The 18,296-nt window shown below is 42.6% G+C and overlaps 1 protein-coding gene and 1 long non-coding RNA gene across 3 annotated transcripts in view; one reads left to right on the top strand and one right to left on the bottom strand.

Moving 5' to 3' along the window:
* The window catches only part of LOC146358476 (sodium channel protein type 1 subunit alpha), a 70,391-nt gene extending 60,847 nt beyond the window's left edge, over window positions 1-9,544 (top strand). For both annotated transcript variants that reach the window (XM_084811912.1, XM_084811907.1), the window contains exons 23-26: window positions 14-151; window positions 6,024-6,128; window positions 6,385-6,655; window positions 8,370-9,544. In XM_084811912.1, coding sequence (XP_084668038.1) covers window positions 14-151; window positions 6,024-6,128; window positions 6,385-6,655; window positions 8,370-9,544 — 1,689 coding nt within the window. The remainder of the gene's footprint in view (window positions 1-13; window positions 152-6,023; window positions 6,129-6,384; window positions 6,656-8,369) is intronic.
* The window catches only part of LOC146358475 (uncharacterized), a 41,850-nt gene that overhangs the window by 22,736 nt on the left and 818 nt on the right, over window positions 1-18,296 (bottom strand). The window contains exons 2-4 of the long non-coding RNA XR_014784614.1: window positions 17,444-17,629; window positions 15,991-16,061; window positions 8,416-8,595 (exon numbers count right to left, since the gene is read on the bottom strand). This is a non-coding gene — a long non-coding RNA (uncharacterized LOC146358475). The remainder of the gene's footprint in view (window positions 1-8,415; window positions 8,596-15,990; window positions 16,062-17,443; window positions 17,630-18,296) is intronic.

Genomic DNA, 18,296 nt, shown 5'->3' with positions numbered 1-18,296 from the left:
ACTTATTTTGTAGGTACTTGATCAGCCTAACTATGAAGACAACCTTTATATGTATCTTTACTTTGTTATCTTCATAATCTTTGGATCATTCTTCACTCTGAATCTATTTATTGGTGTCATCATTGATAACTTCAATCAGCAAAAAAAGAAGATAAGTATTTATATGTATCATCATATAAGCCCACTTCATAAAATGTGATAGAAATCATGTAAACTGATTAACTGAAATAGTTGGTCTGATGTTTAAAACATAAAAAACAAGTGGGGAGAGCTACAAATATTCATGGTTATTTGGGGCAGCACTTGCTTTACAAAGCACCAAAGACCTGCATTATTGGGTCACTGGAGAGAAGCTTTTATTTTTATGCTTTTATTCATTTTAAATGATTTTTTTAGGCTGCTTTTAAGGTTGGAATTTCTGAAATGTTTGTGCTGGACTACACCTCCTCCTCTTCTCTTAGACTGCAATGACAATCTTGGGATTGCATCCAGTGCTGCCCATCCACCAGTGGAATAGAAAGCGCTGAGAAAATGGATTTCCCCTCCCCCCACAGTCCCCTGCACGCCTCACAAATCTGCTCTGGAGGGTTGGGGGATCCTCTGGAGCAGATTTAGGGGGCACAGCAGGGGAGGAGAGCAAGAGAAAGTCCACTTGCGCTATGTTGGATTGAACCTATGGTTTATATATACAAACAAGTAACAACAGTATGATGGATATCAATAGTATATATACCTATTCTCCCCATCCCACCCCAGTTTTTAAAATCAACTAATATAGAATTAATTCCCCCCTCCAAAAAATATTCATTTGTGAAATTAACAGAAACAATCCGTCCATTCTCTTCATACATAATTTTTTTTTAGAAAATCAGTTTTAAAATGAGAAGACTCTTTCTGACTGATCGGACACATAATTTGCTCAGACAAATGCTAACTGATGTTGGATCACCTGTTATTCTTCCTCTCTCCCTCTCATCACAGGAAGAGAGGAAGAATACGACTGGCTAGAAACTGCATGACCATAGTAGCCACCACCACTCTCTTCATTTTATATAGGGATCATGTACTAATTAATTCTACTGGAACATATCAACAGAAAGCACACCCACTAAGAAAGAGCTCTTCAACCTAGTATTTCACTGTTCGATGTTGCTGACTGTATTACTAATATCTTTTCACTTTGTGTCCCATTCTAGTCTATATATAGTCTTTATTTTAGATTACTGTATTTTCTTTTGGGCTCAAAATTCGAGTTGTTCTCAGCCTAACTGTGTTATTCTTAAATCAAAGATTTAATCAGGTTATTTCTTTGGGGATCCACCCAAAGGTTTTAATATCACTTTTGCTCAGTTGATTCAGAAGCCACAAAAAACCATGACCACCAAGGCTTGTGTGGATGTGTGCATGTGCTCAAATGCTAATCTTAGAAGGCAGTTTCTTAGAATGTAAAGATACGCAAAATCCATGTTGAAATAACTTACAGTTAATAGTGCAAAGAGACTAATCTGGTACTTAGCTCCCAGTGCTGGGAGAAAAGACTCATTTGATGGTCTTATGGAACACGGGTTTTCTACATGAGGCATTTATCGTGCACTCATCATTCATTACTCACAGCTGTTTAAAGGTTCTTTAGACAACATCACGACCTTCCAGTTCCGCTTCTGTGTCTAATCAGCACTTTCAGAGAGGTTTTTTTTAGAGCAGGGGAAATGCAGCATTTAATTGTAAAAGCAAAAGAAAGCAGGATTTCCTTTTGTGTATTTGCGCTATTCTGCTATACCATAGTGCCACCTAGAGGTTATGTAATGGAAAAGCAGGAAAGGAAATGCTCCTCATTTAGTGCTCGGAGCTCAATTCTGCGACGAAACCAAAAGGAGATACAGCGGATTAACAGCTGATTAACTGCCTTGTGCAGAAAAGTTCCACAAGGCTATTTGGAGAGTGGAAAGGAAGTAGTGGGAGATTATTGACAGTCCCTATACCAGCCTTTTTCAACCTGCTGACTGGGGATGATGGGAGTTGTAGCCCAACACATCTGGAGGGTGCCAAGTTGGGGGAGGCTGTCCTACACCAAAGCCACGTGCAGCTTCCTGTCTTTATTGGTTCTGGAAATTTTGCTGAACAGACACCCGTGGACAACACTGATGGGCTGGTGGCTGGCTGTGTGCTGTCACAGATTAGTTAACAGCTGTAGTTCCTCCCCACCCCTTCCTTGTAAACCAAAATGTTGGTTTACAATGTTCTATAAACAGATATTGTGTTTTTTAGAAGGTACTACATGTATGTTTACATAGAGGTTATTATTCTTTAAAGCATGATGCATTTCTAAAACTTTGTAAACTACTCCAAAAGGGGCAGGGGGAGAAGAGACTAAAGCTTTCAGCCAGTCGGTGCTGTGCAGTCAGGCTTAGCTGATCGGCATTGTGCACAGGTGTCTATTAGCCAGTCAGCGCTGTGGATGCCAGTTTTTCTGCAAACCTCCCAGAACCAGTTTCCCGTATTAAGGCCCCATCCACATGATCCACATGATTTCTGAGATGATTCTATGTAAAACTGGATTATCACCATTTCGGATTTGCTCCTTGCATGGCACACATTGCCAGCTAATGCAGTGTATACGGGGGGTGGGGGGGACTGCTGTCTTGGGCAAACATCAGCAGCAGAAACCGCACTATTGTGTGCATATGTGGGTGGAGTCCTGTGACTGAACCACACGCCATCAACAAATGCCCTTCCTTTTGTTTTTTTACATTCATTAAGCTTGGTGAGAAAGAGTGGTGATTTTTTCCATCCGAAAAGCAACTCACTGACTTTCTCAGGAGTCACCCTCATTGAACAGAATATGATTTACTTCTGGGCAGCAACGCAATTTCAGCAGTTGTTCCTTGAGGCAAAGAAAGAAAAGAGTCAGGAAGGCAGGGGGGCGGGGAAAGGCATTGCATGAATGAGTGAAAAACTACTTTCTGGGGTAGGGGGGCATCAACTTTCCTTCATTTTTTTGCCATTCAGTAAGCCTTTGGAGGTGCAATAGTATGATGCTCTGTGGAGATTTTTTGGTTTACACAAAGGGAAACCAAAAGCAACCTGCTGACTTTCTCAGGAGTTTCATTGAAAAAGTGTGATTTACTTCAGAGTAGAAATGGTTATCCATGCCAGCTCATTGTTCCTTGAGACAAAGAAGTTTGAAAGGAGAAAGGAGAGAACCAGCCCCATTCATATTCGAAGGTGTGGAGATACAGAGATACCCAAACCCCAGATGGCCAGCATAGGGGGAAGGCAAAGGTTAACCCCTTCCATTCCTTTGCTCTCCTGTAAGAGCGGAGATTTAAAACAACAGAATTGCACCTCACCCCTTTCCCTGCTCCTCTGCTCAGTGAAATGCAATGGAAGACACCCCGCCAAGCACCACCAGCACCAAGGAGCCAGTGGCCCTGAAGACCACCAGGAGGGAGGTGGCAGGGAGGGCAAGCGGCTCCTTATGGGCGCCCCTTCACTGCCCCCTTTGCTTGCTTTCCCACCTCTGCTCATTTGAGTATGTTTACAAAGCAGCAATCACAAATTTCCCTTCCTCCTAACACAGCACTTCTACCCCTTCTCTCTGCTCCTGCTGTTATGGAAAAGGGCACCCACCCCTTGTCTCTGCTCCTTACATCTGAGACGACATGTTTACAAAGCCTTGGATCGTTTGCTCCTGTGTGTCAAGATTCCCCCTTTGCCTACCGAATACTCCAATAGCCAAATCAACACTCAGACAAAGGGGCTGCTTTCCAAGGCTTTAATCCCATTTACCCTCATGAGGCATACAGATGCTAATTGCTAGAGACTCAGAGGAACAGCCATCTAGGGTTCAAAGGGAAACTATGTCAGTTGATCTCCGTTTGGGAAAAGGGCGGCAATTCTCTGAACTTAAGGGGTGGGAGGGGAAGATCTCCCCCTCTCCCGTGATGCTTCTGGGCACAGCTGTTGACGTCGAGCCAATCGGGCTGAGCGCCAAAGCTCAGCCCCTACGATCTCTCGCTGGTGCCTGCATCTGCGTCTCGCGTCTTAAAGTTCAGGTTGTCCCTCCCTTTCCACGCCTGGTTCGCTGTCACTTCCAGGGTTGTGAGAAGGGGGGGGCTCCCCCTACAGCTGCGCCTCTGAAGTCTGGGAAAGTTCCTCCCCCATGAGTTGCCTCTCTTCCTCAGAATCAGAGCTGCTATGGGATTCTATGGGCTCAGATACAACCCTGACACTGTACATGTCTGGAAAAATGCTTATGAATGCAACTTTCCTTCCTCCCTTTCTGATATTTTCATCTGCAGCCCTGGGAGAATGGCTTCCTACCCCTCTCTCTGCTCCTTACATCTGAGTAGACGTGTTTAGCCAACACCACTTTCTTCATGATTAGTCTATTAGCGCTAATCATGCCCCTAATCATGCCCCAATCTTCCTTGCCACGAAACATCAAAACAGTCCCCCTGCCAAAAAAACACATGTAGTTAACCACATTTAATTTGGGGATACAAGGCACACTCCACTGGAACCACGCAGAAGCGAGGATAAAGGAAAAATGCAGCACAAAACGCCTTAGGGAAAAATGTGAGTTTTTGGCTGGAAAGGACGGGTTTGCTGCAGAGTAGTAATAACATCATGTGACATGGATGAATGTGAGTATAGTAACACCAGGGTAAACCTCCCATGTAGATGTGCCCTTAGTCTTGGAGGAGAATAAGTACACCTGTCAACAGTGTGACTTCCGCACTTGTAGAGCATAGCATCTTGTTTCTTATGTCTCCACTTTGAACTACATCATCAATACATTTGCTCCTTATGTCCAACATATCTGCAAGTATATGCAAAGACTGTAGAAATGCCCCTTCTCCATTAAAGGGAAGGAAATTTTTCTGAGATAAGACTGATTGTAGATAAGACTGAAGGCAAATACTGTATATGATTTTCCCTTATCTAAAATGTTTCTCGTTTGCTGCTCCATAAATGAAATTCTTACTGGACTGAGCTTACTGCTTAACTAAAATTCTTATTCTACAACTAGTGAACAGATGTAATAGTTTAAGTTGTATTATCTTTGACTGATATTGTTAGACATTTGTAACAACTTCTATAGGTTGGATCCACCCTTCCTGCAAGTAGAAGTCTGCTCACACAACAGGACTTCTACTTGCATGACAGGACTTCCCCATCTTCTCCCCACTCCAGCCACACACAGACACACACAAACACACACAAACATACATATGCGACCCCAAATCTGTTCCAACTATCCGGAGCAGATTGGGGGCATGCTCAGGGGGCTGCAGGAGAGATGTCAAGGGCTCCTTGGAGGGCTCTCTCAGTCTAATCCAGTAGCCAAGTCCAGACACAGACAAAGGGATTCTTTTCAAAGCTTTATTCTTCTTTTACAACTTAACAACTCTACAGGTAGCAACTAGATCTGAGCAGCAGCATCCCTATGCCCTAAGTTGGAACAGTTGGTCCCCGTTTGAAAGGCAATTACTGGCAGACCCCTGAATATAAGGACTAGGGAGAATCCCTCCCCTTTTCCCTTGGATCCTCTGGGCGCAACCGTTCTTTGAGCGCCAACCGGGCGCTACGCCTCCTTTCCGCGCCCTCCATTTGGCGCCGCTCTCTGCGTCTGCGCCGCGCATCCACCCAGTCTGCTATCTGTGCTGGGTCACTCCCTGGACTGCTAACTAAACTAGGAATGTGGGTGGGAGGAATCTCCGTCAGCTGTTGGTCCTGGGAAAGAGGAGCGTGCTCCTCTCCCAGGAGCGACTGCTCTTCCTCAACATCAGAACTACTCTGGGATTCTATGGGCTCAGTGCCCACCCTGACAAGAGAGAGGGAAATCCATTCTGCCAGCGGTTCTCTCCCACTGGTGGAACAACACAATTGGATACAAACCCATGTTAAAAATCAATTAAGCCCAATATTTAGTTTGGTTATGAATATAGTATAAATTCAAGTACATTTAAAGGCCATATATGAGAATATGATTATAACCAGTTTTCATGTCATGCCCTTACTTCGGAGGTCAAGACATCTTTATGACAGAAGAACAGAAAAAGTACTACAATGCAATGAAAAAGCTGGGGTCTAAAAAGCCTCAAAAACCTATACCTAGGCCAGGGGTAAGTTATACTTTCCAACCTTTTCTAGATGGAACATTCAATTTTAAAAAGAGCAAATGAGTGGGAAATCAAGGGAGCAGTGGGCTTGGGTTATCTACAAACTCTGGACAGCAATCAATATTTAATTACACTTAAGAACAGTTTGTTTTTCTGGACCCCCATACATGCACATACATTAGTTATCTGACCTATACAAGTTGCAATTAAACACCACAGCCTTCACTGAACACTCTCCCCCCTTTTTTTAATACTTTAGAACAAATATCAAGGCATGGTCTTTGACTTTGTGACAAGACAAGTATTTGACATCAGTATTATGATTCTTATCTGCCTTAATATGATCACCATGATGGTGGAAACGGATGACCAAAGTGATTATACGGAAGAAGTTCTATACCGGATTAACCTGATATTCATTGTCCTTTTCACTGGAGAATGTGTCCTCAAACTAATTTCCCTGCGGTATTATTATTTCACCATTGGATGGAACATTTTTGACTTTGTGGTCGTCATCCTCTCCATTGTAGGTAAGATCTGTTCTAAATAAAATTAGTCAAATGTCAAAATTACCTTAAGCTGTCTCCCACTTAGCTTTCTTTCTTACTCTATTTCCAGCCAATACAGGCATTCAGCAACATTCATTTCCTAGCTATCTCAGATCCACTTTAATTCTTGTACATACATCACCATTGTTTGAGTATATTAGGCATAATTTCTATAAAAATGTTTATTGTGTGTGAGGATATCGGTTATATGTGTCCATTTCATCTGATGAGGGACATTCCAGACAAGTTGAAATTTCAAGTTGCTAGATCTCAACAAGTAGAATTTTAGAATGTTCTGCTTGCACTGAGGCTGAATAGGCTTGGTAAGCAACCTCCATCTTCTGGATTCCCTCCAAGAAGTGTAGTGAAAAGAGCTCCCTTAAAAGAACTCTCCTATATATCTTTCTGTTAACTCCACTTCCAATCTATGTGCAAATTCCATCCCCAAGATTTTCTAGTTGGAATCAGCCATTACTTACATGTCTCCAGTCAGGTAGCCCCTTGGGATGGCCACGGTCAAGGCATTTGCATTTGAAAAGGTGTCCAGTCTGTGTCCTGGGCTAGAAAGACCTCAGTGAAACTATGCTTGGATTGTGGTTTTAGGTAAACTACCATAGACAGATTGCAAACCAAAGTCTGTGAGTAACTGTAAGAAAATGTTTCCCACTTACCTATAGGATGAAATAGATTTTACCAAAGTGGCTTTATTGCAGGGCAAAGCCCCCATCTAGCACTGCCAATGATGGACTCGACTTCTTCCCAACCTGTCATTCTAGGGCTCCCAGACAGTCCACCCTTCCAAAACACCCCTGCATCCACTGCTCAGCTGAGCATTGAGACCAAAGTATCCTTCTAGGTCTCATCTTGTGACAATGGCTGCTGGAATGGGGTGGGGGGTGAGGGCAGGTGGGGACACAACAAAACAGCTGACCCAGATGTTAGGGAGAAAGCCACGCAGTTGCCAGGTAGCACAGAAAAAGCTAGACATCCTCCCTTAAGTCAGCCCTACAGGCTTGCCTGGTCCATTGGGCCAGAACCTCACATTTGATTATTACCTCATGTACGGTTTTGTGGACTACTTCTTCTGATGCCAAAAATGCTTTTCTTTCATTTCTGGCATTTGACTAAACAGGCTGTTGCCTATTAAAGCTTAATGTTCTGTTTTAAGTGGGTTAGTCTCAAAGGTGCTACCTGACTTAGATTTCAAATAACAATAGTCTTAAGATGAACACAGCTCTTCTATGTAGAAAGGCTTGGGTAACACACATCACTTTGTGTAGGTTTAGATAAAATGTAAAAATAAGGGTGCAAACCTATACGTGTTTAGACAGAAAAAAGTCCTACAACTCCCAGCATGCTCCAGCCAACCAGGATGGCTGGGGAATGCTGGGAGTTGTAGGACTTTTTTTCAGTCTAAACATGCACAGGATTGCGTCCTAAGAGAGTCAACTTCTTACATTCCTGACATGTTCATGCACACTGTCACAATGGAGGAAAAGGGGCAGTTTACAGCCCAATCCTATGCAGGTTTACTCAGAAGTAGAGCCTACTGTGTTCAGTGGGACTTACTTCCAAATCATTGTGCATAGGATTGCAACATTTGTCCTTTAAAGCTCCTTGAAGTGAACAGGTAAATAAAGGTAAGACAGTGACAATTATAAACAATTAGCTCTTACACTATTTTATTTTTTAACAGGTATGTTTCTAGCAGAGATCATTGAAAAATACTTCGTGTCGCCCACTTTGTTCCGAGTGATCCGACTTGCCAGGATAGGTCGAATCCTGCGTCTAATCAAGGGTGCCAAAGGGATCCGCACACTGCTTTTTGCCTTGATGATGTCTCTCCCTGCCTTGTTTAACATTGGTCTCCTCCTCTTCCTTGTCATGTTCATCTATGCTATATTTGGAATGTCCAACTTTGCCTACGTGAAGAGAGAAGTTGGAATTGATGACATGTTCAACTTTGAAACTTTTGGCAATAGCATGATCTGCCTCTTTATGATTACCACCTCTGCTGGCTGGGACGGCTTGCTAGCACCCATTCTCAACAGCGGGCCGCCGGACTGTGACCCTAAAAAAGACCACCCAGGAAGCTCAGTCAAAGGAGACTGTGGCAATCCTTCCGTCGGGATCTTCTTCTTTGTCAGCTACATTATCATATCGTTCTTAGTTGTCGTAAATATGTATATTGCTGTCATTTTGGAGAACTTTGGCGTGGCGACTGAAGAAAGTGCTGAACCCTTGAGTGAGGATGACTTTGAAATGTTTTATGAGGTCTGGGAAAAGTTTGACCCAGATGCAACTCAGTTTATGGAATTTGAAAAACTCTCAGAGTTTGCAGCTGCTTTGGAACCTCCTCTTCATTTACCAAAACCAAACAAGGTTCAGCTTATTGCAATGGATCTACCTATGGTAAGTGGCGACAGAATTCACTGCCTTGACATCTTGTTTGCTTTTACAAAACGTGTTTTGGGAGAAAGCGGAGAGATGGATGCTCTCCGCATACAGATGGAAGACCGCTTTATGCAATCCAATCCTTCCAAAGCCTCCTATGAGCCCATTACAACTACGTTAAAACGGAAACAAGAGGAGTTATCTGCTCTCACTATCCAACGGGCTTACAGGCGTTACCGTCTAAGACAAACAGTAAACCAAGCCTCATTTGTATATAATAAAAATAAAATGGAAGGAGGGGCTGGCCAACGTATCAAAGATACGATTCTCATTGACAAGATAAATGAAAACTCTTACACAGAAAAAACAGACCTGACCATGTCAACAGCTATTTGCCCACCATCCTATGATCGTGTAACCAAGCCCATTGAAGAAAAACATGAAAAAGAAGGCAAGGATGTACAGAAGAAAAAATAAAATACGAGTTAAAAATTCTGATTCGGTGACAAATTGTTTACAGCCTGTGTGAGTAATGTAGTTGTGTCAACAGGACTCCTCTAGGCGGTATATGCCAAACAGACAGTTTTTACTAATATACTGTATTCTTAAGGTCAGTGCCTATAACAAGACAGAAACCCCTCGTCATCACAATGTGACTGTAAAATGTGGGAAGAATGACAGGAGGTTACTGTTTTCATTACCAGCTGACACTGCTGAAGAGGAGAGACCAATGGCTAATCAGACTGTAGGGACCAGTAAAAGGGGTTGAAACAACTAATTTTTCTGTGTGTGTGTTAAAACATAAAACACGTAGTACAGTCAGTGTATCCATTTCAACTGCCACATTTCTCATCTTTTTACAAAATCTGTGTTGGTGGATTCATCTTTCTTTCTTTTTATTCACACATTGTGACTATTTTTGTAAATGGGGTTTATGTTGGGGAAGGGGATAAGTACTATTTTACCAGTATGAGGACCAGGAGTTCTATTATATGACTCTCTTATATGCACACCAAAATGATTTGCATGGAGGCATGCTGCACTTATAGATCATGCATGGGGGGAAACATGTCACAAAGAGCAATGGATTTTTAACAACTCTGTTAAGTGTGAGGGAATACTCAGTTTGGAGGTGCTTAAGAAATGTATTCATTTGTGTTACATCTACACATGTCTTTAAATGCCTCTAAAGTCCCCTCTAATCCACAAAACAGATGGATTATTTTTGCACAGACAATTAAATCTCAGCAAGGGTTACTAGTTTTATGTCCTTGTCAACCCCCCCATGTGTGTATTTAAATCAGTGTGCCCTAAAGAAAAAAAAATCACCTGAACTGACCAAAACCCCTTTATAGATCTGTTCTGCTTTGTCCTGCAGTATTGTTTAGCCATCTTCAGCTCTCAGCAAGATCGCCAATGTACATCTTTAACGAAGAGCCCTCTGTTGTGTAAATAGTAATTTTACCTGTGGTGCACGTTTGAGCAAATGAATAAACGACCTGAGCACATTTATTGCATCAAATATGTACCACAATAGGTTTAGTGTGCGAGCTTTCAACAGGTAAAATGATGTATTCTGTACTACTATAGATAGTTTGGATCCTATCAGTGCATGTTTATATTGCCTATGCTGCTCTTCCTTCTGATTGTCCAGAATCTTAAATACGGGAAGCCATATGTCAGAGGGAAAGTGAAAAAAGTGTTCGATAAGGCCTCATTCCCTCATATCATTGAGCAATATTTGCAGCTACTTGAGAGGTTTTTCTGTTTGACATTTTTACATTTTAAGTGACAACAAATCTGACGTATAGCCAGACTGTACAGACATGTTTGCAAACTGCTAAACCTGTTGAAAATAATGTGGTTAGAATTTTGTAAGCCAATATAAATATTGTAAAAACCATGTTATTTTATTTTTGAGCATTATGTACATAAAATAAGAAATGAATTTTATCTTAAGGTTGATGTTGCAGCCTTTTGGGTTACATTCTGCCCATAGCACTTTTTCATGGAAGAACTTCAGAAAATACAAAATGAAGAAGAGACGGGTAACTGTAGCTTTCTGCTTTTTAAAGTGTATTTGCAAACATTTTCAAGGTGCAATAATTCAATAATTTGTGGAGGAAATATTCACAGTTTGCTTGCTTCCAAACAGCTATTCTTTGCAGTTGGAAGAGGGTGTAATATTTTGTTTAAATTTCTAGCAGTGCCTGGATCACAAAATATAGCCTTTTTCTTTCACAGAACCATTTCATTTTCCTGTTTTTATTTATGCAGACTGTGTTTGTTCCTTTGACTCATGCTTTAATAGAACGGTTACAAATATATCTTGGGTCCACTGTATTTTTTCACAGAAAAAATAGCAAAATTATATAACCAAACACATCAGGGCATTTTATGTTTCTTACATGGGATATGTTAAATATAGATTATTTCTTTTAATAAACTATCAACTTATACTGTATTGGTGAACTGCATGCAGGAAATGCTACTAATGTCCTAAATAATGCTATACATAATTACTAATGTGCAAAAATAATAAAGATTAAAATTTTTATTGTAATTTCTTTGGCTATTTTTCATATGTAGGATATTAAATTCAAACTCTGATGTAAATAGGAACATAACTAAAGTGGTGATGCCAAGCATGCTTCCATCCATGGAACACAGTTCCACTGATATTAAAAAGAGTTGATACTGAGAAAATCACCCCAATTCAGCAAGGGAGACATATAGATCCCATTTCTGGAGTAGATGCCATTTGTATGGCTCCCTGTATCCAGAACTAGAGATCATGTATTGAGTTTTCACAATCCTAATCAAATTATTAGCACTGTGATAGCCACTCTCTCACCTGTTTCAAAGGGGAAGGCTGAATCAGCAACAAGCAGGCTTAGGCAAATATGCTTCCTACTGTTTTAGAATTGGGACCAATGGGTTTACGGCAGGAGAAGAAACGTTTTTTGCCCCAGTCTTACATCCCCACCCAGTATACTGAATTACCCTCTGTTGTTGCACTTGACTGTCATTGGATGAGGGCCCTTAGGTAAAAGAAATTGATTGTTTTCATTCCTTCAAATTAACATTTAAAGTCAATTTTATTCAATTACAATACCTCCTTTCCCCCACTCCCCTTCCTTTGGAATGGAAACATGAGCAGCCCTTAGAAAACAATGAGAAATCCAGGATTTTACCATAACTGTAATTGTGCAGACATGTGACCATGCAGAAACAAAAGGAAGCAGAAAAAAGACTGGAGTTCTTGCTCATTCTACTCAGTAATCTATATTATTTCTTTATTTTTTAAAAATTTAAAAGCATAACATGTTTGCATGCAAGTCAATGGAGCACAAGGCTTCTGCATGCAACTGAGTGCTGGTCATAGGATGGCCATGTGTCCTCTTTTAGAGAGGACAGTCCCTTATTTGAAGGGCTGCCAGAGGATTGCCCTCTATTTGAAGCTGTCCTCTGTTTGAATGACTGTCCTGTCCAATTCCAGGTTAAAGATAAAGAACTCTTGCCCATCAACAGTTAGGACTTGAAAAGCAGACTGAACATGCAGGCACACAGGTCTCCCGTTCACAGGATTATGCACTATGGTGAGCTGTACTGTATTTCTATTTAAATGCTCATCAGTATTTCTAAGTTTGCATCTATACATATAAATTAGCATATGCAGATGTTATGCTAATCACTTTCCTCTTTTGTCCTCTATTTTGGTCATGCATTTCTTTCTTCTCTTTTGGCAATTCATACGTGGCCCTCCTAGTGCTAGGTTTGGGCCGGAAGGAAGAATTACAGGGCAATGTAAGTAGATCGACATTGGCTGCAATGGATGAGGAGTGTTTTGATTGGGGGAAATAAAAACCAATCTTGGTCCCATCATTACCTTATTCAGAGCCCTCCCAGCCAGAGGACGCAGCCCTGCCATCATCCTATGGCCCAGAGGATGAGTTTCTGGCAGAACCTCCATCTCCTCACAAAATCTCAACACTTAATGTCTCAAAATTACATTAAATGTGTGCTGATTACCTATGTCTCCCTCCTCATCATTTCTACTCTAGAGTAGGTGCACGGCCCGAACCCAGATTAGGATCCTAGTATGAGGGGATGCGGGGAGGGTTGCCCCCTGCACCAACCTCAGAGTAAAAACAAATATTTTAAAAGGCATAGCTGCTAGATGGTAATGCCTGTTTTGGCTATCAGGTTGCAAAATCAGGTGGGGGTCCTTTAACAGTCCAGTCAGCTCCTCCAGGAGGGATGCAGGGGACCACGCTACAATTCTTGTCAGCTTACATCAGTTGGCTTTAGCTCCCTGCTGAGATAACATAGTCCTGTTGTGCTAGGATAGAGTTCTAGCCCACAGGACCACTTGGAACTATCCAAGGCCCTATTTTCCTCTTGCCTTTTTTTTCTGACTGTCATTGGATGCTAGCAGCTTCTCTGTGAGCTTCAAGGGACCACAGAATGGAACAGTTAGGTACCATGTTCAAACAGGGGTCTTTGTGCACAAGCAAATCTGTGTGATCATTACCCCAATAATTTTGAGGGACAGTAATCACATCGATTGGGGCTACATATTGAACCTATTTGAATATGTTCAATTCACAGATGACAGAACTGGTGCTTCCACAGTAGCCTTTTTCTCTAATTCAGATATTTATTTCTGAGAATCCAGTTGACGTTTCTTCCAAAATCACACCTTCCAGGTATGAACTGCTCTAATGCTATTGTCTCACCTGGTTTGGTCTTTTTAAATCTTATTTTGTCTATTCTAAATATAATGAGTTCATTTCTTCTTTACTTATGTGACATGATTTCTGCTCCACAATGGCTTAAATGACATTTAGTAGTTTATTTGTTGCTAACTGCTACTTACAAGTGCTATTAGAATTCCAGTTCTTTGAATAATATATTCCTGTAAACACATCTCACAAAGAATAGCATTATCTTACATCAAACTTCACTGAAGGCAAGTAGACCTCTCCACGCGATCAGGAACCCTGATAAGGCAGGGTCTGCAATCATAGAATAATAGGGTTGGAAGGGGCCTACAAGACCATTGAGTCCAACCCCCTGCTCAATTCAGGAAGCCTGATTCCCAGGCAGTCTCCCATCCAAGTACTAACTAGGGCTGACCCTGCTTAGCTTCCAAGATCAGGCGAGATCAGGCACATCCAGCCCTTTGCAATCACACAGAGAGTTCTACCCATGTCCAAGAGAACACAAGTAGAACTCCCAGACCTTGCCTGTTCAATACGGCAAGGTTTGAACTGAGAGGGGCGGGGGCAACACGCCTGGAGACATGGGGAGCGGGGCCAGGGTGCACAGTACTGTCCTAGTACCCACTTTGATCCCTCACAAGGTCTCTTGAATGCCTGAATAAGGCTTAGGATAATTCTGATCGAAGAAATTCTTGTGGAAGTTCTCTCTGGTCAGACCTCTAACTGAAACCGCCTGGTTCTGGGTTCTGCCTGCTTGAAGTTTCACCACAACCTAACAGCATGTCTTCTCGCTCCCTCAGCAACCATCTCCTGTCTTCAGATCTTCCAGTAGGGTTCTGTCTGACTCGAAGGCTTGCTGCTTTATGAGCTCTCAGCCCTGCTTTCCTCAGCAACCAGCTCACTTCCAACCAACCACACCAACTAGCAACCCCCAACGGACGTTTCTAATTACACTAACCCTTTTTTCAAATCTCCTGTTCAGAACCTCTGTCCAATAAAGGCAGCTTTCTACCTAGATATTTTCAGACTGTAAGCTTGAAGCCTCCCTTCCATAGATGCCATAACCAAGGCAACCACTACAGCCGGCATCAAAGGTAGGCATGGTTGGGCACCTGCCAAGGGCCCACAGCCTGGCAGGGACCCACTAACAAGAGTCCCCTGCACTTGCTCCTACTCGTCATCCTTGCAACCTGCTTATTCACCTGCCTCTTGCTCTGGCCTAGACAATGGTAGTGGTAAGAAGAGGAGCTGGGGGTCCCACTGCCTACTTATTCGCTGGCTCTCTGCCTGCCAAGAAAGCAAGTGGTAATGATGAGCAATAGGAGCAATACCGGCTAGTGACAATGGCTGTGAGAAGGCAGATTCATTGAGGGAGCAGGCCATTGAGTGTGTCTTGCTCAAGGGCCCTCAAAAACCTGGAGCCAGCACTGGCTATTGTCTTATGTCCAGAAGCAAAACCAGACTTCTGGCCTAGTTGGCTACATTATACCCTCCAAGGTCATTCAAGGAATATAAACAGTACAAAACAGAAACGAACAGGTAAAAATACAGTGTTTATTTACTAAGTCTCCCCCTTCCCTGAAACACACTATTACATATTGCTGAAGTCTCCACTGATTCCATCTGCTGTATACTGTACATTCATTTATCATGTAATAGCCTGTCCAACACCTATTTAAAGAGTGTATTTGTTTGGTTGGTTAAAGATATAAATTGAGGTGGGGGGGCAGAATAGCTGTTCTATAATAATGTTGAAATTGTAAAGCTAAAAAACTATATACACACACACACACACACACACACACGTGTGTGTGTGTGTCACTGCAGGGGTGTGTGGCCTATGGGGGGGGTGTCTGGGGTGAAAATTCCCACCCCCCAGACCTCCCACAGTTGCCTACCTCTGATTTATATGCATGTGCACTAGAGAGGAGATGAGTAAGAATAAGATATTAAGGGTGCAATCCTACAACTGTTTAGATGGAGTAAAAGTCCTACAGCCTGGGGAATGCTAGGAGTTGTACAACTTTTTTCCATCTAAACATGCATAGGGTTTTGGCTTGAGAAGCTATTCTCAAAAGGTAAAATATGGACAGTGATCTCCCAGGACCAAGGTCCAGAAAACAGGGACTGTTCCCTGGTAAATACAGACAGTTGAAGAATATGTGAACATGAGAATAATGACTTTGGAACCTGTTTTACCTTATTTTGCCATACTAGCAGCAGACATGACAATAGTCCTTATGGGAGGTTCCATATCACTGGTTACAAATCTGCAAATGATATGAACAGTAATGTAGGTTTTGTTTAATCAAAATAGATGTGAGGAGGTTGTCATTTACATTTATTATTATTATTATTTTGAAGTCTCACAAGAACCAAAAATCCTGGTAATGCTTAGTTTCCATGGAATAAGGGTAGCCTTATTAACTAAAGCAGTTTGACTCCTCCGTTAGGCCTCATTCTGAGGTAGGAAACTTGTGCCTGGTCTGTGCCACTTCAGATGACACGTGGAGTCTCACATGATTTAATGACCTCCATACCAAAAAATAAATAAAATCCCTCTAGATAGAAAACTAGAACTCCTGGGGAAAAACTCTAACCTAGTTTTCTCCCTCCCTTGTAGTTTTCTGTATGTAGGGATTTTTTTTAAAAGAACATTCACTCACATGAGCTCTGACCTGCAATCTGAAGTGGTACAGCCCAGACAAGGTTATCACCTCAGGAAGAATAAAGTGGTAATGCTTTTCCTGAGCTATACCATTTCAATCTGCAGGTAAGAGAGTTGCTTGTTTGAAATGTCTCTATAAAACTCCCTGCAAATAGAAATATCGTCTATCAGGAAATAGGCTGCTCTGAACTCTTCTCCCCGTCATACTAGTTGTGTATGCACATTATTTTTTTTAGGTGCAGGAAGTGAACTCAACAAGCAGCCAAAGGTAGGAAAAAGCTTTATTTATTGATTGATTTCATTTCTATACTGCCCAATAGCTGAAGCTCTCTGGGCAGTTCACAAAAACCGCACTAGCATTTGATTTTGCAGAATGTAAAATTAGGCTGAAATATACTAAATACACATATGTTTAAATTATTGTTTATGTGCACGTGAACCCAATACAAGACAGTTTCCTACGCGGAGGGGAACCTGTCAGTCTGACAGTTTGGCAGCAGGCAACTGAAGGAATTTCTGTCCCACCCACAACTGCCCATTTCTTTCTTTTTTAGAGCAGGGAATTTCGCGTGGCTGCTCTCCTTGTGCTCAGCACGGGGGTGGGAAACCCATTCATGCTTGATAAAGGCGACCTACTCACTTGATGCGTGGTGCCAGCCTCAGTTGGCAGGCACAAAGATAGAGAGATTCAAGAGGTACAATTTCTGACATTTAATGCAAATTTTAACTGCAAGAACTAACCACAGTGACCATTCACAACAACAGTGATTAGTGCTAACACAGTCTTTCCTGTTTTCATATGCTAATTTAACATGTGTAGCGGCGGTGGGGGAGCCATTACTCATTCGCGTTTGCGGGTTGCTATTCGGCGCTATGGAAAAGCCAGGGAGCGGGTCGGGACTTGCACCAGTTCTCTGTTGTAGCATCCATTGAGTTCCGACGACGTTGCCAAGCTAGCGACCCTGCGTTTGCCACTAAACTCACCCCGGCGCTCTCTCGTCACCGTGACTGGGAATCTCCAACCAATCAAGCCCGCAATGGGACGTCACGAGGTGAATCTTGGCTCTATAACTAGCGCTCTCTCCGCGCCGATGGGAGTCCGCGTTTCCTTTCTGATCATCCAATAGAAAGCCAGGACGAAGTTGAACTCGCCGGCTCGGTCTCACGTGGCTGGAGAAAGCGAGGAAGAACGGATGGGAAATTCAAGAGGGGTGCGTAACGCGGCATTTCCGGCTCCTGTGCGGAGGAGTAAGAAATCCTCGTATGTGGAGTAAGCTCCCAACATGCATGTATTAAAATGAAAGGCAGGGTAAGGCACACAGAATCATAGGGCTGGAAGGGGCCTACCAGACCATCGAGTCCAACCCCCTGCTCAATGCAGGAAGCCTGATTCCTAGGCTGTTCCCCATCCAAATACTAACCAGGACTGACTCTGCTTAGCTTCCAAAATCAGGCGCATTCAGACATGTAAGTAGATTTACACTTCAGCTGCACTTTGAGGCGGTTGCTGAGCTGGACATCCCTAGTTGCACTGCTAATCAAAGCAAGGTGCCTCTTCTGAAGAGATCTGCCAGCAAAATGGGCTGAGGTGCGTGCAGAACATTTGAGAACTGTACGGTTGCAACTCGGAGCGACAGCAAAAACACGCAGAGCACCTAGTCTTTATCTGCAGAGGAATGTGGTGATGTTCTGAGGCAGGTGCAGATGGGGGCTCACACTTTTTAATGCGCCCCCAAGTAAAACAAACCAGTCCCTCCAAGGACAAAGCTAGGACAGGAGGGAGCAAATTGGGCTAGCTGAAACCTTTCCCCCCTAATAGCAGCATGTAACAAGGAGT

The sequence above is a fragment of the Heloderma suspectum genome, chromosome 1 (genome assembly GCF_057233095.1).
Source record: "Heloderma suspectum isolate Gila_16-S chromosome 1, 16-S_ref, whole genome shotgun sequence".
In the NCBI taxonomy this organism is placed as follows: domain Eukaryota; kingdom Metazoa; phylum Chordata; class Lepidosauria; order Squamata; family Helodermatidae; genus Heloderma; species Heloderma suspectum.
The sequence above is the reverse complement of the archived record's forward strand: the minus strand, read 5'-3'. Positions and strand labels throughout refer to the sequence as shown.